Raw genomic sequence first — 24,741 nt, 5'->3', positions numbered from 1 at the left:
TCATAAAATAGTGCATGTTTAGAATTATAGAGTGTTACTAAACCCATCTCTCTGTGTAATCTTACCATGTGAGTTTATTTTTCAGGAAGGGGATAAATTACGTGATGATGATCTGTATAAGTTCTTGGCTGATCTCAAGCGTCCATCAAATCAGTTAAAGAAAAAATGTTTGCCAGGTTTGCTCAAGTTAGACATATCACCAGTGCGTGACCAACCCAAGTACTGTCTCACGCCAGAACTTGATAAACTTCATCCTTATCCAGGTATGTGAAGTGTTGCAGCTAAATCTGTTTTGTTTTGAAAATTTTTTGGTACTCACAGTAACAATATGTACTCAGTAAAATCTTGAGTAGTTTGCTTAATAATAAGTCATAATTCCTGATGTTGACAATTAGAGATATGTGATCGAGGAAGGTTCTCAAACGTGTGTGTGTGTGCAAAGATTGAATTAAAAACTAAGTTACAGCTGGAAATTCATTTAATTCACATGTAACGATTTGAATAAAAAGTTAACCATTAAATACCCAAATGTGATTGGAGATGGGCTTGGTTGATTTAGCTTAATTTTTGATAGAGAGATTAAGTTAGAGTGGGTTTGGTCAGGTTAGACAAGGCTTAAGGTTTTGAGGTTGGGTTATGGTGGAATTGAATGGGGTAGGATACTTCTAGCTAAATGATTGCTTTCATTGTCTCTACATATTTTCTAGAACTTAGTGCATAATAGGTAGAAGGTGATGGCTTCTCATATGCAGTATCTAAGCCTGGATAATGGGTATAGAATTCTTGTGTACTAGTGGATTTATTTTTTAGTTAGTTATCATCTGTGTTATCATATGCACGTAAGATTTTGCACTTGTTTTAATAAATTGGGAAAATATGCATAATCAACTTTGTCTGTGAAAGTTATTTGAGGGCCATGTGAGCTGACTCATGTATAAACCTGCTGAGTAGCCAGTGTATCAAGATTTCAAGTCATCAGATGGCAGACTGTTAAAGAAAAAGAAGTTAATAAATTTTCAAAGCAATAAAAAAATCGTGTGTCACTAAATGTATAGATATGCGCAGTTATTTGTGACTTTATTCAAGATTACATAGTCTCATTATTCGAGTGCAGGAGAGCTATCATGGGTATACAGTAGTTAGTTTGGTGCTTAGTTTTAGGCTGTGATCACACTGTATCTATGATGGCAGTTATGTCTTGCTAATAACTGCATGGAAAATTAAATGCCTTAGGTATGATGAAATTTATATATGGTTTATCTTGTCATGTTAATTGGTCCGTGCAATAGTGAATTGTAATTGGGTAATGCAATAAGACTGAGATTCTAATATTCTTTATGGCCTAACACCTGGCTGAATGTATTGCACATAACCCACTAAGCCTGTTTATTGAATTTGACTTCCTTTATACCATCATGACTTAGAGGTCATAAGCTTGAATTGGAAAAAAGAGTTAGGCTTATTTTAAAACATTTAAACTTTTTTTCCTCTTGTAATTTGTCTACTTGCTCAATAAGGCAGCATATATAATTTTTTAACTACTGTACTTTGAATACAGTATTAATGTTTATCCTTCATCACAAACAGTATGGAATTGGTCAGGAACCAAATTATTTGGGGAATTATTTGCATGTGATAAACATATTGGATATGGGAACAGATGTTAACATCTTGGATGAAGATTGTGGTAGAGTGTTAGATAAATGATTTTTAATTATTCTTTATTAGTCTATTCGTTAGATTAGATTGGTTTGAGAGAAAATGGAATAATCTTGTGTAAATGATTAATATGGAACCATATAAGAGATCCTCTTGAACTCTTAGGTTTAGGGTCTGTTTCCAGCAAGACATGGATATTCTTACCTTCTACAGCTTGTGTTATAATGTTGAATGATTTTGGGGAATCACTTCTGGCAATGCATAAACTTCTTCACATTTTCAGTAATAGTCAGCTTACTGGATCTAAGGCTTTGATATAATGCAGGGTTTCTAATTTAAAACAATTCAGATGGACTAATATGTTAATGTGCATTACCACAGGAATACAAATCTTTAATAACATTTTCTTTTGTTTCATGTAGAATCTAACATATTAACACATTGGTATTCTTTGTCATAACTTGAGAATATTGGTCAGGTTATGAAGTTGATCATTTGATGAAGAATTATGATAATAAATATAGTTCTCAAGTAATGTCAACGAATATTTCTATCTGAATTTAACCCTATTGCAGCAGAGGAGACAGAGGAGGAGGAAGACAAGGAGTGTAAGTCAGTTATTGCTCAAAATGCCTAGTTAAACTTGCATGTAGATGCTTCATGCCTGCTCCTTCTTGTCTCACAACTATGTGGTGCTTTGAAAAGTGTTTCTTTGTAGGTGTTAATAATTTCATAATTGTACCACCTTGCTTGGTTTGTTTTGTTTCCATAATTTAATAAATTAAAAATTTTGTCAGTGCTTACTAGAAATCCTCTCAGAAACACTTTTCTGTAAATTACAGTATGTATATTGTAACTTGATTTTGTGTTATGGACTGGATGGGATGTGGCCATTCCACTACACCATAGCATGAACAACAGTCCACATCTTTAAATAGGATTTTACTGCAACTCCTTTTCCTTCTTAATGGACAAGAAGAATTTATTATTTTTCTCTCTAAAAAATGCTTGCAACAGCTTTCGTGACTACTCCCAAACATTCCTTGGGACATAAAAGAAAATTTAAATGATACATAGAGAATGCCTGACCAAATCAGCAGTCTTAATAAATGATATGATACAGTCATGTACTGTATGTTGTCATACAGTATGGGGATAACACTTACAGCCGAATAGAATTGAAGTTTTCATAGTGTCTTTAGCCTAAAAATATGGTCACTTTATGGCATTGAATCCAAGTGTTCCTGGATGTTGCTGATGTTACAGTAATGAATTGGTATCTTAACCATGCCACTTTAACCTATTCAGTGTTCTGAGCCAGTATTGTGGCCCTTTCTAGATCGGTGAGCAAATCCTCTTTAAGATTCTTGAATTTCTCCACCAATATTCTAAGCTCTCGAGTGGTCAACGTTATGTTCCTGGGCTTATTGACTCATTCTTCAGCTGTTCAGAGGCCTTAAATATGCTCTTGTTGCTAATACTATATGACCATATCTCCCACATCACATCACCACCTCACCACACACTCACCATGCAAAATGGTGAGTACAGCCCATACTGATTTTTTTTATTGTAAATAAATGTAAAATACAGTCTCTCCTCGACTTACGACAGGGTTCCGTCCTGACGACCAGGTCGTAAGTCGAAAAAGCGAAAATATTACATAGAAATTCTAAAATGAAATACAGTACAGTAAAAGCATTCAATAATGAAAAATGAATAAAGTGTTACTGTGCACTTACCTTTAATGTAGTCAGCTGAATGCACACAGGGCCTCAATAATTTTTTAATTAAGCATGTAGACTACATTAATTGGATGAAGCAAAGGAGGAGACAGGGCTGGGTGGGTCATCAAGTTCGCTTTCTTCAGACAGGCTAACATACTTGCTTGTTGAAGGTATTGGATCATCTTTAGGGAGTGAAGAGGCAGCACTGGTGGGGCGTGAGGAGACAGCAGTGGGGGGACTTCTTAAAAAATATGTCCAATTTAGACTGAACAGTTTGCCTTTTCTTTTCATTGTAAATCTCCCTGTAGCAAGCAAGTGCATCTTGGATCAGTCTGTCAACTTTTGCAAAATGTTCAACATTTTGATCCATTTCTTCAAACATTTTCATCCCCTTATTAATAGTAGTAAATGCCTCTGCCATTTGTTTCACTGAAAACTTTTTGGGGGGTGCCGGTTCTTCTACATTTTGTCTCTTCTTCCTCTGCAATTTTCTGTGCATCCAGTTCAGTAAGATCCTTGTTACTTTTCTGCTACACTTTCCACCAACTGCTCAACATCTTCATTATCAATTTCTAACTCCAGCTGTTGACCCATCTGCACTATCTTGTTACTAATCTCAGAAATTGCTTCATCTTCATCAAATCCTTAGAAACTGTTCACATATCTTTTCAGGACCTTTTTCCATATTCCATTCATGCACTGACCTGTAACCTCATCCCATGCTGCAGCTATGGTCTTTGTACATTGCAAAATTTTGTAGTCCTTCCAAAACTCTGAGCGTTTTCTCACCTTCATTAACCTGAGCGAAGGTTGTACGTAAATAATATGCTTTAAAAGCAGCAATAGCACCTTGATCCATGGGCTAGATGATAGAGGTAGTGTTAGGTGGAAGGTAGACTACCTTAACATCAGGGTTCAGGTCATCAAGGTGTAGTGGATGTCCTGGAGCATTATCTAAAATTAATAAAATCTTGAATGCAACCCCTTGTTGCAGACAATGCTCCTTGGCTCGTGGAATGAAACAACATAGGAACCAATCCTCAAGCAGTGCTAGGGTCATCCATGCTTTCTTATTACTGCGATAAAACACTGGCAGTGTGTGCTTGCTGACATTTTTAAAAGCCCTTGGGTTCTCTGAATGATATATCATGAAGGGTTTTACCTTGAAACGAGCTACATTCCCCCCCAACAGAAGTGTGATTCGGTCCTTGAATGCCTTGAATCCCGGCATGGTTTTCGCCTCTTTGTGGATGTATGTTCGTTCTGGCATGCCCTTCCAGATTAAGCCAGTTTCATCCACATTAAATATTTGCTCAGGCAAATAATTTCCCTCCACAATGACACTATCTAGCTCCTCCTCAAAAGCTTATGCACTTGCTGCATCTCCACTCACCTTTGCACTGTGCAAACTGTAACGTTTCTTAAACCTTTGGAACCACCCATGACTTGCTGTGAAGTTTTGGTCGCACTCATCTCCTGCCTGCTCTTTCAGGCTTTCGAAAAGGCTTCTTGCCTTAGCCTGTATGGTTAGAAGTCTTAAGGATGCACACTTTTGCAGCTGATCTTCCATCCACATCACAAGTAATTTTTCCATCTCATGAAGAGGACCTTGTCTTTTTTTCGTTATCATTGTTCCCTTTATAGGTGCTGATCCTTTCACTACCTCACGAATTCGTTCCTTGTCCTTCAAAATCGTTGATATCGTCGGGTGAGAGAAGCCAAGGTCGCGTGAAATGGGTGTTACGGTTATTCCATTTTCATATTGCATTATTATTTTCATTTTCATCTCAAAAGTAATTGACTGTCTCTTTTTCTTCTCAGCACCACGAGAACTCTCACTTTTATGCTTGCCAGTCATTTTAAAGGGAATTAGAAAAAAAAAATTTGTCAGTACACAGCGCGATCACTAACAACAACAACGACGGCCAAACACCAACTGTGCGGCTATGGCGTGGATGCTGTACACCACGAGGAAGCCCGGCCCATGCTGTTGTTCGGGGTCACATTATGACAAAAACGTTTCGGAACTTGAAAATACGTAATGTGAAAAACATTTTATGTCCGGGTTGTCGTAAGTTTAGGAGAGACTGTATATGATTTGTTATAATTTTCTTTGTTTTTTATTATTTTTCCATTGTCACACATTCATCATGCCTGTCCATCACACTTGTGTTAGGCAGTTAATAATATGATATTATTTTGCTATAATTTTTTTTTTCTTGAAAAATTCACTGGTTTCTTTCTGTATTACTAAATTTAAGCTAGAAATAAAGGGGGGGCTTTATTTTTTTATTATTACAGTATTTTTATTTTTTTTATTTATTTTTGCATGCAGGCTAAATCTTAATTGCACACCGAAAGGGTTAAGAATGTAACATGGCCAAACACTAATTAGAACAGTAAGAGATAAGAGTTTGTATGAACCTCTGCCATTGCTGTACAGTATAGCCAAGTCTGACTGCTGAACATTGTTTTTTAAAAATGGTGTTTAGTTAAGCTGTTGTTATCATGCTGTTTATTTATTGTGAACAGAGAGAAAATTTGGAGTGTAGTTTGCTTATCTTATTTTAGAGATGTTTTATGTTTGCATGATTTTGTAAATATGTTTTGAACTAACAGAATAAGTGTAGAATAGTTATACAGTTTTACTAACTCTAATAAGAATAATTTTGTGCTATCCATAGAATACTATAGAGCTTTTCTCTTTTATGCATGGTGTATCTGATGTATTTATGTTACAAAAACTGTTCAGGAATTCAGAACATCTCATTGAATTGTATTTTTTATATGGCTACCAGTACTTGAAGTTTTTTTTATATAATGTTGAGAATGTGTTATTATGTATGCTTTATATACTGAATATAATAGATCCCATCCCAAAAAGGGAGGAATTTGTAAACAGTGTTTTTTAATTGTGCTTAATATATTCTTATGTTTTTAAGGATTTTTTTTTGGGGGGGTTAGCCAAGAGAGTCCAATTGGCCTTCTTATGCAGGTGAAGGTTATCGTATATGGGGACTCCACCAGAAAGAAATATAATAGATATTAGATAATGAGAACTTAGTACAGTATGCAGGGGACTGATTTATATTATTATTTATTTAATTTTTTTATAAAAACTATGAGGTAGACTGTTTGGAAATTATGAAAAACAATGTGGGAAAATATGGAAAACGTTTGTTTGGGAAAATGTTTTCCAGCATAAAGAAAATGGGATCTCAAGAAGATTTAAAACCTCTACTTATTTCACTGCATGATTAAATACCCTAATGTTAACCTAATCAAACCTAACATAACACAATCTAACCTAACATAAACTAATATAACATAATCTTACCTAACACAACATAATGTAACTAACATAATGTAACTCACATCATCTAACCTAACATATTATAATTTAACCTAACACCTCAATTTAGCATTAAGGTGTTATCATCACTGAAATAAGTGAGGGATTCCTAATCTTCATAAGGTGTGGAAAATGAAACATTTGTCAAGAGTTTCTGGAAGAAGGAACTTAGCACCCAGTGACAGTAGGCCTACATAAAGGATATACTGTATAATATCAACTCAGTTGTTTCTATATAGTAGTTTTATGGATGGAGTAGTAAGAAAGATAGAGCAAGATTGTAAATAATACTACAATGTGAATACTGGCATGAGGCAAGTCAGCTGTTTTTTTGCAGGAGACTTTGATAATTCTTGTGGGGAAATTTGTGAAAAAAATGGCAGGTGTTGGGGTATGTGTTTGGAAGAGTTTGTACTGGGAGAAATTGGTTAGTGAATGTGAACTACGTAGAGTGATGGAAATAATTCAAGAAGGGAGACAGGGAGAAATATATGATAACTTGAAAGAATATTAATTGGAGAAAAATGGAGTGTTTCAGATATCTGGGAGTGGACGTGACCAGAGCAAGAATATAATGACTGATGAGTTGAACTGCAGAGTAGGGGGGAAGGAGAGATGGTAACATGTGGAATAAGATACATAGAGAGAGAGAGAAAATGTTGTTAAAAAAAAGCGGGATAGGGTTCTTATGGGGATTTGTTAGGCCAGACTTAGTGAATTGGTGTGAACCATGTACTGTACTAGGAAGGAGCAGATTTTAGGCAACAGAAATAAATTGCTTGGAAGTAGTATGTGAGGTAAATAGGATGAATAGAATAAGAAATTCAGAAATAAGATGTGGGTGTGAAAAATGTTGGGCAGAGATTGGCTCAGGGTCTGCATGTGTGATAGGGAAATACCATATTGGTATTGAGAGATTGGAATGTAAAGGATTGGTAAAAAAAAAATTATTATTTATAGATAGGAAGGAAGGAAAGTGGAATGCTTCAAGGTTGTACTAGAAGTGAGAGGAATGAGCATTCAATAAGGAATAATGTGTGAGTGAGTGAAGAACATGGGGATGAATGCCTTTGGGGAAAGTAAATGCTGATGGAAGATGGTAGCTCTTGTGAAGCAAAAAGGGTAAACCAGAATTGTGGCCTTGTTGTGGAAGGAGAATACAGTACCACTACCCAATACATGTTTTGCAGCAGTATGATAATTATTGACAGTGCATGAAAGAAAAAATGTGTGTGTATTTCTTCTGGTTTGTGATCCTTCTGCGTTAATTAGGATAAATACAGGGTATATATATAAATGTTTTTGTTTCCTATCTCTCTTTCAACTGTAGATGAAAAGTGTCGTCCCATCAAAGAAGTTGTGGAATTCCCACCCAGAGATATCTTTGTTCCGCATTACTTCTACAGGAACCTTCTGTTTGTATCTCCAAGGGATCTCAACTTCAACAACAGACCAGGTGAAAAATTTTATTGTCATATCTCTCATATATGTGTGTGTGTGTGTGTGCGTGTGTGCACGCTTGTGCGCATGCGTGTGTGCGTGCATGTGTGTGTGTGTGTGATATATACTGTATATAAGAATTAATTTTTGGGGGCAAGTAATACATAACACGTTGAGTCATACGCCTTCATATTGTGTTGCTGGCATGTTATTTATTATTCTACCTCTGTGAAATACATATTATTCTAGGTTAGTTTCCATGTTCTGACAATGATAAATATTTGTTTGTTCATTAAAATCATTATACAAATATACATTGATTCAGCCTGCTTGTAGATGGAGCTGGTATATAAACAATATCTCAAGTGGTTAAGAATTAATACAAAATACACAGGCAAAAGCTACACTGTTATACATGATTTCTGCACTCATGTGTCTTGACAACCCTTTTATTCCTAAACTTACAAATGAAGATAAAATGTTAAATCTGTATCACCGTACATAGGTTCTGCGCGCAACATTGCTGTCAAAATCCAGTTCATGGCTGGGGAAGAGGAACAAGCAGCCATGTCAGTCATCTTTGGTAAATCCTCTTGTCCAGAATATACCACAGAAGTTCACACTGCTGTCACCTACCACAACAAGTCACCAGATTTTTATGATGAGTTCAAGATTAAATTGCCACCAGTACTTGGGGACCAACATCATATTCTATTTACCTTTTATCATATCTCATGTCAGAAGAAAAATGAGGAGAAAACCATTGAGACCCCTGTTGGCTACACTGTAAGTAGGGGAACATTACATCGTGTCTCTTTGTGTCTTTAGTAACTGTTAAATTAATTACCTGGGCTATCAGAGTGGTTTACATTTATTTCAGCTTAACAGAATAAAGTAGTTGGTTGTTGAACATGGAACTTTTTTAACATGTAAAGTTGTAATGATATTAATAAAATAATAATATATTAAATGAGTGAACCATTAATGAATAAGTATCCAAGTCGTGGCTGGGTTGATGTTCTTTGTTCTGATGTTATGTTTATATCTGCTCTTGGGATACTAAGTGGGTTTTGTGATTAATATAACACTTTTATGGCTTCTCCACTCAATACAGTATATGGCCAGCATAATTTATCCCTGCACTTTGTATGTTAATGTTGGTTAGGCTTGTAACAGACCCCTATTTTCCCCAGTACTGTACTTTGAGTTATTTCTATCTTGAATTTATGTCTATAATGAATATGTTCAGAACCTTCTTGATTTTAACTGGATTTACTGTAGATGAAAGGATGGGGTTAAGTATGCACTAGAAGTGAAGGGGGTAGATATAAGGGAAGCAACAGTGCATCATGAGTGTTTATGGGAAAGAATATGACACTAATGGGTGATGCGACCTGGTGGAAGGGAAGTGCAAATTAGAACACACATGAAGACTAGCAACAAAGGTGAAAAATGCCAGAAAACACAGTTGAAGTTTAGTAGTTTTGAAACGAGTTTATTGGCATAATAAACACATCTCATGCTGTTTAGTTGCTTGTCAGGTTCTCACCTCATGTTTTACTAAAGGAAGAATGGTTTACTGATAATGAATAAAGGGAGAGTTAATGTGTGTGTACTATATTTGTTCTTGAGTCTGGCCAGGACTCTGTTTTATAATAGGAAAAGGCTTCACAAATGTTACAAAAAAAAATTAAATAATTCAGCATATCCTTATTTGCATACTGTTAAATGCTGTTACTGTATTTTTAGTAGATGATGAATAATATTTTTTTTACAGTGGATTCCCGTGTATCGTGATGGTAGACTGAAGACAGGTTATCATAGCTTACCTGTGATGATGGAACGGCCCCCCAGCAACTACCCGTACATCACTGCAGATATCCAATTACCTGGCACAAAATGGGTCGACAACCACAAAGGACTGTTTACTGTTAGTGTTGAAGCAGTATCATCTGTCCATGCTCAGGTATATGACCATAGTAAGAAGAGAATTTTACTGGACTGAGTAGGAAATATGTAATAATTTCAAGCCATAATAGTTGCTGATGTATAACTGTGTATTCTTGATGTTGTGGGACTATGCTGTACTATTTCCATGCTAACCTGGCCCGTAAGCCACGCCCCTCGTCTATAGCTACAAATAGCTGATTGGTTCATAGAAAATATTCGTGTAACTGTCCATTTATTCAAACTAAATATGTTCACAATTGGCAAATAATGTTAAATATCTGGACTATCAAAATGCAAATGATTTCAAGGCATTAGCACTTCAAAGAAAATGGTAGAAAATTTTAAATACAGGTATTTATCATAAAAGGTCGAAGTCAAAGATGAAATTCACTTTCGAATGAAGTATTTTTATTATTTCTTTGTTTTGTACCAAACATAAAACAAACAGAAACAAATGATAACAAACATATAGGACAATAGGTATTGAAACACAGTTTGTATGGCTGGATATATCCCAAATCATTTATGTACCTGATAAACACGATATAAAGATGCACAATCCGGAAGGGGGATAAAACACTCGGGGGAACAGCCACTAGACTTCACGGCCACTTCGACGGGTGATTAGCTGAGAGATAGATCAGCTGGACACTTGACTCATGTTGCCAGTGTGGTAGAGCTCGCATTAGGATACCATGACACACAAGTTAACTATACCTCGTCCATCATTGGCCGAGATTTTTTTTATTTGCACCAAATTTCTTGATTCTTGATGACAGGATGAAAATGTTAAACCTCCACATCGCTTTTTAATACCTTGTGTCATATATTATTACATAAATCTTGTCACAATGCAGTATTTAAGATGGGGAGATGACAAGTTAGTGGATAAAGTATTTAATAATCTGCTCGTGGGTGTGAGAAATGTATTTGTTGGTTAAGTACCACAGCGCTGAAATCTGTTGACAGTTGAGAGTTGAAGTCGAGATAGTGAAATTCCCGCCAAGTCTATTGGCTGTTCCCCTAAGCATTTAACCCCCCTCCCGGACTGTGCGTATTTATATCAAGTTTTATCCATTATATAAATGATTTGGGATATATCCAGCCATACAAACTGTGTTTCATTACCTATTGTGCTATATGTTCGGTATCATTTGTTTCTGTTTGTTTTATGTTTGGTACAAAACAAAGAAATTATGAAAAGACTTCATTCGAAAGTGAATTTCATCTTTGACTTCGACCTTTTCGATAAATATAAAAATTGTTAACATCCTCTCGGAAGTGCTAATGCCTTAAAATCATTTGCATTTTGATAGTCCAGATATTTAACATTATTTTAGAGAATAACAGTTCTGCTTACCAATTATGAACATATTTACAGTAGTCTGACAAAATGGATAGCTACATAAGCATTTTCTTTGAACCAATCAGCTATTTTTGTAGAAGGAGGGCTTAGCTTACTAACCAGGTTAGCGTGGAAATACTATAGTGACTTGCAGTTTGGTCACCAACTAAGAATTGAAAAATAAGACTGTGTATAGTACTTGTAATAATTTTAATTGCTAGTGTATATACATGGTATTGATGATGATGGTGCTAGTGAGAGATTTTTATTTGTATTTTGGTCTAACATTGAATTAAAAGATTGTTGAAGAGTTTGATGTTAACTGTTAATTTCACATATTTCACTTATGACAGGGAAGTAGGTGGGACTTTATTTGTCTCCCACATATTTGGGCACTTTTTACATAATTTTTTCTTATTCCAGGACAAACACATTGATCGATTTTTCCATCTATGTAAGATGGTAGAAGAAGGTAATATTCCTGCACGCATTGGTGAAGCTAATATGGAGGGGGAACTGAAGAGAGCGTAAGTATTTTAGTTTTATGCTTGAAATCTTATTTGGAGGATGCAGGTGATTGCAAAATATTAACCTGTTATCTATCAAATTAGAATTCTTGCAGTTGGAATGCAACAGATGCCTCCATTGAATACAACAAATTTCTTTTGTTGAAATAAATGACTGTACTATATTTACTTGTAAATACAAAAGCCAAATTGGATATACAGTAGATGTAGCATGTTACCATCCACCAGTCTCAATGGGATAAGTGTAGTGAAGTGTTGTGTTAGTCAATTGTGTTACTGTGCATTAATCATTACAGTACAGTACTTGGTTGTACATGATTCCTGGTGACCTTGATTCTCTTTCATATACTGTATATAGTATCCAGTTTCTGCTTCACTCCACCTACTCTGTTATTTGTATGGTTCAGGTTACTTTTGTTACTTATTACTCATATTTCAACTTTTAAGGACAGCCCACAAGTATCTTTTAATGATAAGGGAATTCCATCTTTCTTCTTCGATAAATAAAGAACTACTATTTTGTGTTTAATAATGTCAGCCAGATTAGTTATTCACTCTTCATTGTACTGGTCTTCATATTTTTATATTTCGTTGTTATGTTATTCTTACCATTTATGAACATTTATTGGAAAATTTTAGACAACGATAATTACATTACAGTACTATGCTATGTAACAATAATAATAAAGCAAGATTGGCCAAAACAAAACATGCAAACATTGTAATTTTTTTTTTGGGTGGTGTAAACAGTACTTTACTATAAAGTATATTTTATGTCATACTCAATATACTGTACAGTTTATATATTTATGCTGGAAACTCCAGTAAATCTATGCATCCTCATCTTATTTTGAGAAACAAAGGTAAACAGAATATATACATTTTATTGTTATATAATTGTTTTTTCCAGCATGGGGGAGCTAATGAATTGTTATCCTGAACCACTAGTCCGTTTCGTCCCAGTTTTATTAGACCGTCTCCTCACTCTTATGGTTTGGCCTCCCACTCTAGCTGGCCAACTTGTCAACATTGCCCAGGCCTGCTTTGAAACTGTTGGCGCCCTTGTAGGGCGTGTTTCAGTAAGTGTATCAGATGTTCAATGATATACCATAGGCTTCTTGAACCTTCATAGTTGTCACTTTATACTGTAAATATATTTTGGGTCATGGTTATTGTGATATATTGTAATTGCACTGTTTGAACTGGATAATTCTGATACTACTACAATATAAAATAATTTCCTTCTCCAAACAACCAACATGGTTGTCATACAGTTAACCATCAAATTTCAAAATTGAAATCCATGCTCCCAATGGACTACCTTTGCTGCTCATGCATTTTGGCTCTCAAAATGGTTGGCCTTCTCATTTGGGCTCCCTGATTGTGTCATGCAATTGGCTTATAGAATTAATGCTTTCAGACAGACAACAAAGGAAGACATACCTTAGCACAGTATTGACATGGTAATGCCATAGTAGTAATAAAGCAGGTAGAAATATCACTTTCATGTGGTTCTTAGTAGTTATAGGTAGGTTTACTAACAGTTAAAATTGTTCTCTAGGATTTTTTGCAGAAAAAGGCTTAAAGTCTAAATGAATAACCAATTGTAATACAGTATTTCAAAATTTGACAAATATTTTCCCATATAAGATATGCTGTGATAGGTATGTGAAAGAAAACTTAAATTATACCGATATGAATTCTGTATGTGTTAGGCTCTCTTGGAGGAAAAGAATGATCAACATGGGAGGAATAGTACATTGTTGGCATATGTGGCTTATCAGGCAACACTACCTCACCCTGATGATGGGCCATCGACCCCTGTTGCAACGTCACTCTCACATCATCCTCATCCCCCAAGTTCAGTGCCTACTCATAGGAAATGTTCCAGGTAAGAAATTTTTGTAAATGAATCAGGGGTGGATCCAGGAATATCAAGGGGAGGGGGGGTCCAAGACGTTATGGGTGGTGAGCACAGCTACCCCACCCAGCTGTTTTTTTGAGGGGGGGGTGCTGTAAGCTTCCCCAGATTTTTTATTTTATTTATTTTTTCCCTGACGAATATCATGGGCATTTTGAGACCATTTTGAAGCGGTATGCATTTAATATTAGGAGATATTCTGGGGTCAATAATAATTACTTTTTACTATACAAATGCCTTGTAATATACTTATTGATTACATCCTTCACAACCTGATCATTATCATTTAGTCTGTTTACAGCAGGGTGTTGTGTATAGATTGCTGAAATACCCTGACCCCCAAACCAGCTAGTAGTTAAATCACTGTTGGCATGCCACCCCGCCCCCTCCCCTACACACACACACACACACGCACACGCACACACACACACACTTACTTTTATATCCTAGAAAATTTTTAGTCCTAATTTGAGAGAGAGAGTAGATTTTAGGTAATGCATAAGGAGGGAAGGATGGACTTAATGAATACATGTGAGATGAATGAAGTTATGATATAAATGTTGGATTATAATTAATTGAAGATTGTGAAGATTCTATACGGTAGTCTTGAAGGAGGTGGGGGGGGGTGGGTATGGTATTGTTGTACTCATTACTGCTACAATTTGATTCCTACCACCACAGAAGCAGCAGCAATCCAGACCTTGGTATTGATGCAGATGCAGAAGTTGGAGGAATCTTCGCCCGTGGGTTAGACCGAACCAACTCCATGAGAACAGGTGCGACTTTTATCCTATACAGCTGCTTATTTTGAGTTTTATCAGTACAGTAATGCAAAAGTTAGGACAATAGGTACTTGATCATATAATATTTTAAATCATACTTTTTTCACAATTCATAATGGAATTTTCCGTAACATTTTAAGTTAATTTGAAATTTTTAACATTACATCAAGGACTAAAGAAGCCTTGTTTCCCATATTCCTTTGCATGTCTCCCTCCAACTAGATAATGGTGAGGAGTTATTGGATATTAAAGGTAAGACTTGCCTTATTTTACTGTATTCATGCTTTAAATGGTGTATACACTGCTTCCTACAGTTTATAATTTATTGTGATTATTTTTTAGTTAACATGGAATGGTAAACTTAACCTGTGGAGAATGGCCATGTTTCCTTATACAGTTAGCAAGATTTATTATCAAAGCTCTTATTTATGGCAAACTTAACTTTATCTCTTGATCCTGTGACCCCAGACAAGCAAGCCCACTGATAGCTTTGATTGTTATTGATGATGCTTAGTGTGCTTCAAATTTGTCCATCAAAAATTATAAGTTTCCTTGATAAGTTTTGATAAAAAACCTAACAAAACACCACTAACAATGCGCATACGCCTACATTCATGGATGACGACAATACCTCAAGGCTTTGAATATTTTGGAAAGCAGTACACTGTACTTCATAATTATTTCCATGGTAGATAATACTATACTCTGAGGATGACAGTATCAATGTCAGCACTGGTCCAAAGGGTGAGGTTTATGGCTCCCACTCCCCTGAAAACGACTGGAGGAGTTCAGAGAGGGAAATGGTTAGGAGTGTTGAAACTATACTGCATAACCGGCTGTAACATGCATTGATTCTGGTTCATAGTAGCATTGTAAGAGGGTAAGTTCACCTATGCTACCTCCCTCATTTTGTTTGTAAAATTTTTAATAAGAAACATTGTATGTATAGTGGCTGTTGATTAAGATTTCTAGATTAATTTTTATTTGCTGGTTGTTTCCACTAGAAGTATTATATATGTTAATTACAGTATATGTATAATGTAAGCTATAGTTACCCTTAAGGATATACACTACTGTACAGTACAGTATAATAATTAAGATTTTATTCATTTGATATATTTTACCTGCGCTAAAATGTCTAGAACAGCAAATTAACTACTGTACAGTATATAATAGTTAACAATTACTATTCAGAATTTTAGATTGAGTTAATAGTTATGTTTTGACACTTTGATGGTGGATAAAGCAAGTTTCTGGATCATTTGATATTTTGAAGAGGATGAATGATGCATCCTTCCTAATACATTTGTCTCTACAGTACTTGGAAATTATGTCTCTACAAAAAATATGGGCGCATGTATTCTATTCATTAAAATTGTCTTAAACAAATTTTCTCGGTTTGTTTTAATATTGATTCCATTTTTCCCCCATCAGGTAGTAATTATGAAAATCTTATAACTCTTCAACGACCTGCAGGAAGGAAACTTACTCATGAGGAGGTAGCTCTTCAGTGGGTTGTATCCAATGGTACTGGAAGGGAGAAAGCTCTGGCTAATTCATGGTATGTAATTACATGCACAAAACTGTACATTTATTATACAGGGTGTTCACAAAGTCCTGGTCCAGTTTTAAGATTTTACGACAACAAAACCAAAAGATAGAGCTCAGTGACCAGCATAGGCAGGGTCATATGTAATGTTTTTACATAGTTTTGTACTGTACAGTATTCTTAAAATTATATGTACCTGATATGTAATAAAAGGCATAATATGTAGAAAATGGATATTTAGATAAATTTATGACATTAAAACTTTTGTATTAATTTTTTCTTCTTATATTGTTGTATACAGTACTGTATTGTCATTATAGGTTCTTCTTTGAGCTGATGATCAAGTCCATGACAGAACATCTAGCAAGGAGTAGTGGCCAAGACACTCTTCGCAAAATGAGATTTTCTCACCAATTTTCGGATGATGTACAAAATCTAGCTGCCTCCATCACAAATGACATCATAGCTTTACATAACAAAGATGTCAAAGACACAAGGGTAGGCATTTTCTTTGTTAACACTGAAGTATAATAATGATGATGATAATATTTCATTTAGATGCAAAAAATACCATTAAATGTTTGTAAGATAAAAATCCATTAAATGAAAAAAATATAAAGACATTATTAGAAATTTTAGTTTTCTCATAATATCTCAAGACTGGTGACTAGAATCAAAAGCAACACAGGTTTTTCCATCATTTGTTGGTTAATTCTAACTACTGTATCTTAAGTTCTTGTCTTATTCACTTTCATAAAAGTTAGTGTATGTTATTCTCAAGTAATATTTACTTGTTAGAAGAAAGGAAAAAACTACTTAAAGGAGATGTACAATGGTAGTAGTATAATGCTTTGTACTTTTACTTAAGGTAGTGATGCATTACCAGAGACCTGCTATCTGGTGTTAATGGAGTGAAAGGGATGAGAAAGTGAAGTGTTTGAGATGCTTAAAATGGCAGACTGGTGGAGTGGGTGAAGAGAGGTTTTATTTAGATGGTGTGGGTATGTGAGAAGGTTGCAGAGGAATACCAATTTAGTAAGAGAAGTTGTAAACAGACGATGTAGCAGATGTGGGTGGAGTGAGACTGTTTACATCAGTGGTCCCCAACTTTTTGGAGGCTCTGGGCCACATTTATCATTGTAAATATAGTGGAGGGCGCCATCTTATACAGTATACTGTACAGTTTTTTGCAAATTTACACGTCTAACTGTTACCAGATAAATATTTTTTACATTTACTCTTGGACGGGATGGATGTACATACCCCAATGAGAAGGCTAGCTCTTTCTCTGTACATGGCAGTTGTATCAAGTTTATTACATATTTTCATTCATTTCACTCTTACAAAAAATTCCAAATAATTCAAAAATATCTAATAAACCCTTGCGGGCTCCATAATATGGTTCCGTGGGTGCCATGGTGCCTTTGAACTACAGGTTGGGGACCACTGATCTACTTCATAGGCAGGAGAGCCTGGAGGCTTTTCTGTTGTGTTGTGTCCACTCCTAGAGGAATGTGGCATTGTGAATAAGAGAAGATGGTTTGGTTATGTATAGAAAGAGTAGTGACAGTATATTGGAAATACAGTGAGAGAGGGGTGTGTGTGTGTGTGTGTCTGTATGAGAGGATTATGAAGCAGTGTGAGATGTGCTAGGACTTATGTCAAGGAGTAACTCTGCTGGGAGTCTTAACATATTGGGTTATAAAGACAATTCACTGACAGGTGTAGAGATAAGATTAGTTATGAAAGTTATCTTTTCCAAAAGTCTTATTTGTATTTCATTGTTTATTTCAGCTTGCTATACCTTTCACCAGTAGTCATTAATTTCTTTGGTAATATCTTAGATTTTGGCAGAAGACTATGAGGTCATATCTAATTTGTATTGGATGAGAGGTTTTATGAACTGGATTTCAAATAGTGAGATAGAATTTAAGCATAAAACATAGCTCATTCTGCCCATTACTGATGAAGATATTCAGTGATTGGCTGCGCACGAGCTAAGAGTATTGTTGCTCTGCGGGGAAGTGCCACTATGAAGTTATTTTGGCACTTTTGGATTGCAGGCTTACACGATTGTATTTTTCAATAATATGTTGCCTTTAAATTAAGAATTATAGAAAGTTTAGGGAATACAGTATTTATTAGAAATAACAAAGTGGAATGTAATTTTAATGACTTGGTTCTTATGTTAAGTCAGTGACAAATCTACTTATAGTCTTCAGAAAATAATGTTTTCAAAGTATTATTTATTGAGCATTTATGGTCAGTGGAAAGAGACAAGTGACATGGAATTCCTTCCTCTCCTTTTGATAGGTTTCCTTATGATCAATAAAATATGAAGAAGGAATTTTGTAAGGTAAATTTTGATGAAGTGGTCTGATGTAAGTAAACCAACTCCTAATGTCTGGCCAGGGGACCTTTTGACCCGTGACTTTAGTGACAATGACCAGATTGAGGCTTGAAATAGTTTTATAATCCTGTGTGTGACTGAGCAAGTGGTCTTTTGTATGACAATTACTTTATTGAGCTGACAGCACAGTGCCCTAGGGTGTTTTGGTGATGGAGTCTCTCAGGCCACTTGTCTGTTTCCCTCAACCATAAGATGTGATTGTGCATTTCAGTCTTTTGCTTTTACAGTGCTTTATTTGCTTGTAGAAAGTAACAGACTGATAAGTAGGTAGTGGATGCCCCTCTGAACAGTTTAGCAATAATCTCTCACTCCATATCATCCTACAAAGTTAGTGTTTTCCAGTTACCTTTCAATTTTATTTCCCTGTTACCTAAATTTATATCTTCAGCTTTATAGTAATATTAAATGTTTCTTCGTTAACTATTGGTATCTTTTCTTGTTTGATACCATTATTTCAACATAATTTAATGTTTCTTACAGTTTGTACAAAATGTGAACAGCAGTCTAGCATTTTTTCTGGCGGACCTCCTGTCTGTGATGGATCGTGGGTTTGTGTTCATGCTCATGCAAAACTATTGTAAACAAATGAGCAACAAGATTATGTCTTTACCGGATGCTGCAGCTCTTATCAATCTGAAGGTGAATATATATTTATATATATTTTTTTTTCAAGTGATCAATGCATTATGATGGTTCAAGAAACACAGTTCTTCATGCATGTTACATGTGAGAGCAGAATATAGGATTGCTTGATGAGAAATAAATTAATTAGCAAAAAAGCTAGGGATTTTTTTTAATTACACATATATCAAATATCATTTTGTTCATATCTGTTATTTTCATTTCAGTTGGACTTTGTGCGTATTGTGTGCAGCCACGAACACTATGTAGCCCTGAACCTGCCCTTCTGCACACCACTGTCAGCAATATCTGCCCCATCATCACCTTGTCCATCAGTAAGTAATATTCTGGTGATTTCTTGTTCGTAAAATGCAGTTACAGTAATTAAAACAAACTAAAAAATCCATTAAAACATCTTCAAAGAATAAGCACTGGGATGTGTATGGTTAAAATGGTAGTGGGAGGGAAAATTAGTTAATAGTTTTGTAGAAGTGCAAGACATTTATATTGGTGGGGGTTAAAGGTTGACTACCGTAAGATATCTGAAGAAGTGTGGCAGCTTAGTGGATACAGCAGTCATCTTCTGTCATAAAGATTACTGTTTTAATCTCAGGGCACCCCAGTCCATCTTGCTTAAATGGTTACCTAACTTTACAGCTGGGAAGTGAAAGCAGTTGGGTTCATTATTGACCACACTACCTCCTTTTGTAGTGGAGGTTTAGTTTACTGGCTGCTTTATTTCCATTCTTCAGTGTCCCTGCAGGGGGCTTATATTGATTAGAATTTACTTGTAATATTTGGGTGTAGATTGAAAATTGGCAGAAGGTAACAGTAAGTAACATATTTCTAAAAACAGGTGACATAGCTTAAATTTTTTTTTATTTCATCACTGTCTTTAATTTTTCAGATTGGTTCAACAACTAGTCAGTCATCGTTCATCTCCACAGTGTTTGGTGGAAACCGGAGTGCATTTATGATGCTCTCCAGCTCCTTCCGCAAACAACACTTCCTAGTAGGACTTGTGTTGTCAGATCTTGCTACAGCCCTTGAGATCAAGTAATTATATAGTTGAACTTGTATTCTTCTGGTGCAGGATAACTTTCATCAAGTGTACAAATACTTGGATCACTCCTTCCATTCACATATACATACTGTATACTGGTAATCATTGGTTTTGTTACACATTTCATCACCCATTCTTTAAATGGCCATTGATAATTTTAATACATATGATTAGTAGAGTACTGTACTTTTGTCTTGCCCAGTCATTCGTGTTTTGTAAAGACTTTACATTTCTGGCAAGATTTAATGATACAAGGTTAACGAAATGTACAGGGAGTCCCCGACTTACGAACACCCGCCTATACGAACGGGGTTAAACTTGAAATTTACAGTATTTTATTTCCCTGATGACTTATTTTTACTTTCATTTACTGTATTTTGCATTCTATTTCTTCTTTTGTCTTAAATTAAGTGATTTTAAACATTGTTCTGTAAGTACATAGCATGTGCTCCGACTTCCATGCAAATCCGACTTAAGAACGTCCTCAGGAACAGAACCCATTTGTAACCCTGGGACCCCCTGTATTTGAAACAACAAAGCAGAGAAACAAAGATACAGTTAATAAGAGTAAAATATATCCAGTTTGAGAGTAGGCAATTCTGTATTGGACTTCATTCTTATGTTATTGAACCATTGATTTAAATTTTGCTCTCAAAAAAGGTAAAAACATAGTTGCAATATGGATTTTTACCTTTGATATACAGTACTCTTCCAGTAAAGTACCATATGCAGTGTATTGGCAAATGTTTCAGCAAGTTGGGCGTACATATGCTGTTTGGTTACCGTAATGTCCCATGCCAAATAACTAATCACAGCTCTCCTAATCTCTCATAGCTAATCAGCAGCATTTTCTCCAAGGTGACAACATCTCCCACACTGAGCTTAAAGTATTCACATTTCTTAGTCACACTTGTTTTCTATGCTTACCATGTTCTGGTGTTTTTGTCTTTCTTGTTCTCACTGCAATCTTTGATGACACAGTATATATTTTATAATTTGAATAAGTGAACTCCCTTCTCTTCTTCACTGTTTATCTTACTGTAAATAATGCCTCAGTGCCTCCTCCCCTTGTAAATATTGTTGATTTTCTCCTATTCTACTCTCTAACCTCATTTATTCTTACGTTTTAGGCAAGCTATTATATGTGACTGAATAGGGTGATCCCATGTCCTTTTTACCTCCCCATTTTGGAAGTATCGGCCCCTTCCTCCACTCAGGCAATACCTCCCCTGTCATAAAACACATTAGACAGCCTCCAGCACTACTCGACCCATGGAGGGAATTTTAAGTATCTTGTAACTTCTGGTTGTTTATGGCAGGTTACCGGGTAGTATTTTGTATTGGATTACTTGGTGTTGTTTCCCCTTGTGAGTGCACACACACACACACAAGGCATTAGGAGAATGAAAAAAAAAATATATATATATACCTGTACAGTATTAATTTTTGTTACGGAATAATTTATGACTTACAGTATAGGTATTCCCATATCGTATATTTTGTATTTGTACTCAATAGTCATCATCCCTTTTTTTTTTATCCACAAGCAGAAAGCTATGGAGACTACTATTGTAGATCAGTCTTAATGACCCAAATGTAATGATCATGATGGAAACTATTTCATACTGTGGTAACTTTTATACAAGTCATCTCTTGCTTTCAGTACACCAAAGGCTCCTGGTACGATAGACCCAAAAGTTATTGATCATATTATTTGGTTTCTTTCTTGAAATTTGTGATAATGTAAGTACTGTAATTATAAAACAACAGGTAGTTTATCTTTTTATGTAATTTGTATGTTTATCTTTTATTATTAACAGACAACTTCTCTACTCCTACAGTAACCCAACCATACATGGAAGAGCAGTAAACACTGTTAGAAACCTGTTGACAAGTCACGACACAGATGATCGTTACACAGAGCCAGAAGTGAAGGCTCGTGTGGTGGGTCTGTACTTGCCTCTCATCAGTATTGTCATTGATGCTTTACCTCAACTTCACACGTTTGCCAGCTCTAAGTGTAAGTTGATACAGCTCCAAATATAGGTTGATATGAGGTGCTGAGGGTAAGAGGGGTGAATCAACCAAATCAACCAACTTAGACCCAACTGATGCCCCCCTCCCCAATATATATGTAACATTGTTGGAAAGTACACTGAATTTCCTATTATTTGAGACCAGTTTCATTCATTTTGTAAGGTGTGTTACAGAGATACACACAATCATATGTGCGAGAAACAAAACTGCTCATATCTCGAAACCTGATTTTGGTTGATTCACCTTTCTTACCCCCATAGTCTCGTATGTTCATTCCGTCGGAGGATCACGGTTACTCTCAGTTTACAATAAAGCAAATTATATTTATCAAATGCTTCAAGATTAAATATATGTAGTATGTGTATCTTAACTTAAGAAGTTCAAATTTTGAAATACATTTAGGTTAGAAATATTTATAGAAAAGTTGTGGATAAATTGGCAAAATAGGTAAAGGAGGGTAAGCAAATTTCAGGTCTATTTTGGTTAGTATTTGAAGCATTTTAACAATTATTGATTCATTTGACTGTAACGTATGTTGGGAGAGTGTGGAGGGACAGGTTTTAAATGGGAGAATGTGAGTACAGTACTTAATAAGAATATAAGAATTTACAGGGAATTTCTGATAACTTATATTGAAAGTGAAGTTATTCCTCAGCATACTTTATTTATTTTCATAATTTAATACCATACACACATTAAAAAGAAGAAATAGTAATACTTCACTGATCTTGTGCACCTACAGTAGACTAGTAACTAGTTACAGTACTGTATTTTAGAGATTTGCATAGAAGAAAAGTTGTTCCTTACCTTTAGGATAACCCATAAGCATACCAAGAACTGCAACTACTGCATTGAATTACTGGGGAAAAATATGTTACATAAATAGAAACTCTTACGTATTGCACTCTAAGAATATATATTTATAAAGTTACAAATTGAGGGTGTCCCAGCAAGTGATATAACTTATGTAGCAAGGAAAAAAGAATGAGGGGGAGGATGATGGGAGCAGAAAGGTTTATATAATATCTGTAGTGACTTGCATCGTTCTGGGATTCAGAGTATTCTTCTGCAGACTAATTGAAGTAGAGTATTGGTTTAAGCTGAAAACTTGAGTGAAAAATATATTGATGTAAAATGTAAATATTTGTGATTTTTTTTCTTCCCTTCTCAGATCGGTTTTTGACGTCATCTCTTGGTGATGATAGTGAAGGTGGGCCAACACATATTCACCAGAATGTTGCTCTTGCAATTGCTGGCTCAACAATGTTTGCAAACAAGGAGAGTGACTATGATGTTATTCAAGGGGTAAGACCATGTGTTGAGTTACTATATTGGTAGTTACTCATAGTTACCATGACTTGGGATACATGCAAGATGCTCTTGACTTCTTGTTAATGAAATTAAATATTGTTACACATTCAAATTAGGAATTCTCAGCCTGTTACTTTTATGAGGTGTGTCAGGTTATTTGACATTTAGGTAAAATTTATGCTTTATGTTAAACTAATTACAATTTACTGTACATGTTTCAGTATTTTATGTTTATAACGTAACACCAATGCTGAGTTACCCATAAGTATGGATCCCATTGTATATGGCATTTTCCTGTTAAACCCCTTGGTAATGTGCGACTGAAGGCAGTCTAAAGATCACTCCATTCCTATGTGACAATCATTGTTCAAAACTAGTTCAGCCCATAAAAGTTTAGATGTGGGAGGAGGCATAGAGATGTGGTAGTGAGCAGCTCATTTTCTTAATTGCTCAGATCACTTATAACTTGACAATGTCATAAGAGATAGAAAATACTTTTCCGAACTACATGCCTCGATGTACTCATGAAATCATAGTAAAATTCTTGCTGCAATTTTTAATCCCAAAGGAGGTACCAGGAATTATTATTTATCCTTACTTAAATGATTGTTCTGGGTTAATTTTAGAAAATTTTCATGAATGTTGATATACATGATGTACAATGATGAGAAATTTACATTTGAACAATGACACATTGTGGACAGATTTTACCCAAATTATTGTTTGTTTAGTATACAGTCCTGTAATTTATTTTACAGTTTTCAGCTGAAATTTATGACATTTGTATAAAAGGTGGACTCCACACTGGCAACTCTTGTCAGATTTACTTTCTGTTTTCCCTTTCTTGAAGGATGGTATATGGGAGTGATGTGTCCTCTTTAGTTGGTTGTCACCAGATTGAGTGATATCCAGCATTACCAGGAAGTGTTACTTGTAAGCTACTCATCTTTTAGTGTGATCTAATTCACATTTACAATTGAAACTTCAGTCATGTAGTTCTCTGCATGACTTTATTGTACTTGGATTTACATCGTTCATACTACTGTA

At 35.3% G+C, this 24,741-nt stretch overlaps 1 protein-coding gene across 12 annotated transcripts in view; it reads left to right on the top strand.

Annotated features, from left to right (window-relative positions):
- LOC121853353 (dedicator of cytokinesis protein 7-like) overlaps positions 1-24,741 on the top strand; it is a 76,127-nt gene that overhangs the window by 8,355 nt on the left and 43,031 nt on the right. For 8 of the 12 annotated variants that reach the window (XM_042347432.1, XM_042347494.1, XM_042347452.1 and 5 more), the window contains exons 10-26: positions 86-263; positions 2,235-2,267; positions 8,069-8,194; positions 8,684-8,964; positions 9,956-10,144; positions 11,897-12,000; positions 12,911-13,079; positions 13,716-13,891; positions 14,603-14,697; positions 14,926-14,955; positions 16,138-16,264; positions 16,573-16,750; positions 19,143-19,301; positions 19,511-19,618; positions 20,191-20,339; positions 22,188-22,366; positions 23,555-23,688. In XM_042347432.1, coding sequence (XP_042203366.1) covers positions 86-263; positions 2,235-2,267; positions 8,069-8,194; positions 8,684-8,964; positions 9,956-10,144; positions 11,897-12,000; positions 12,911-13,079; positions 13,716-13,891; positions 14,603-14,697; positions 14,926-14,955; positions 16,138-16,264; positions 16,573-16,750; positions 19,143-19,301; positions 19,511-19,618; positions 20,191-20,339; positions 22,188-22,366; positions 23,555-23,688 — 2,415 coding nt within the window. The remainder of the gene's footprint in view (positions 1-85; positions 264-2,234; positions 2,268-8,068; positions 8,195-8,683; positions 8,965-9,955; positions 10,145-11,896; positions 12,001-12,910; positions 13,080-13,715; positions 13,892-14,602; positions 14,698-14,925; positions 14,956-16,137; positions 16,265-16,572; positions 16,751-19,142; positions 19,302-19,510; positions 19,619-20,190; positions 20,340-22,187; positions 22,367-23,554; positions 23,689-24,741) is intronic. The other 4 variants (XM_042347503.1, XM_042347444.1, XM_042347458.1 and 1 more) reach the window with 3 other exon arrangements.

The sequence above is a fragment of the Homarus americanus genome, unplaced genomic scaffold, assembly GCF_018991925.1.
Source record: "Homarus americanus isolate GMGI-L3 unplaced genomic scaffold, GMGI_Hamer_2.0 scaffold50564, whole genome shotgun sequence".
NCBI lineage: Eukaryota > Metazoa > Arthropoda > Malacostraca > Decapoda > Nephropidae > Homarus > Homarus americanus.
This window is presented reverse-complemented; position numbering and strand designations above follow the sequence as displayed.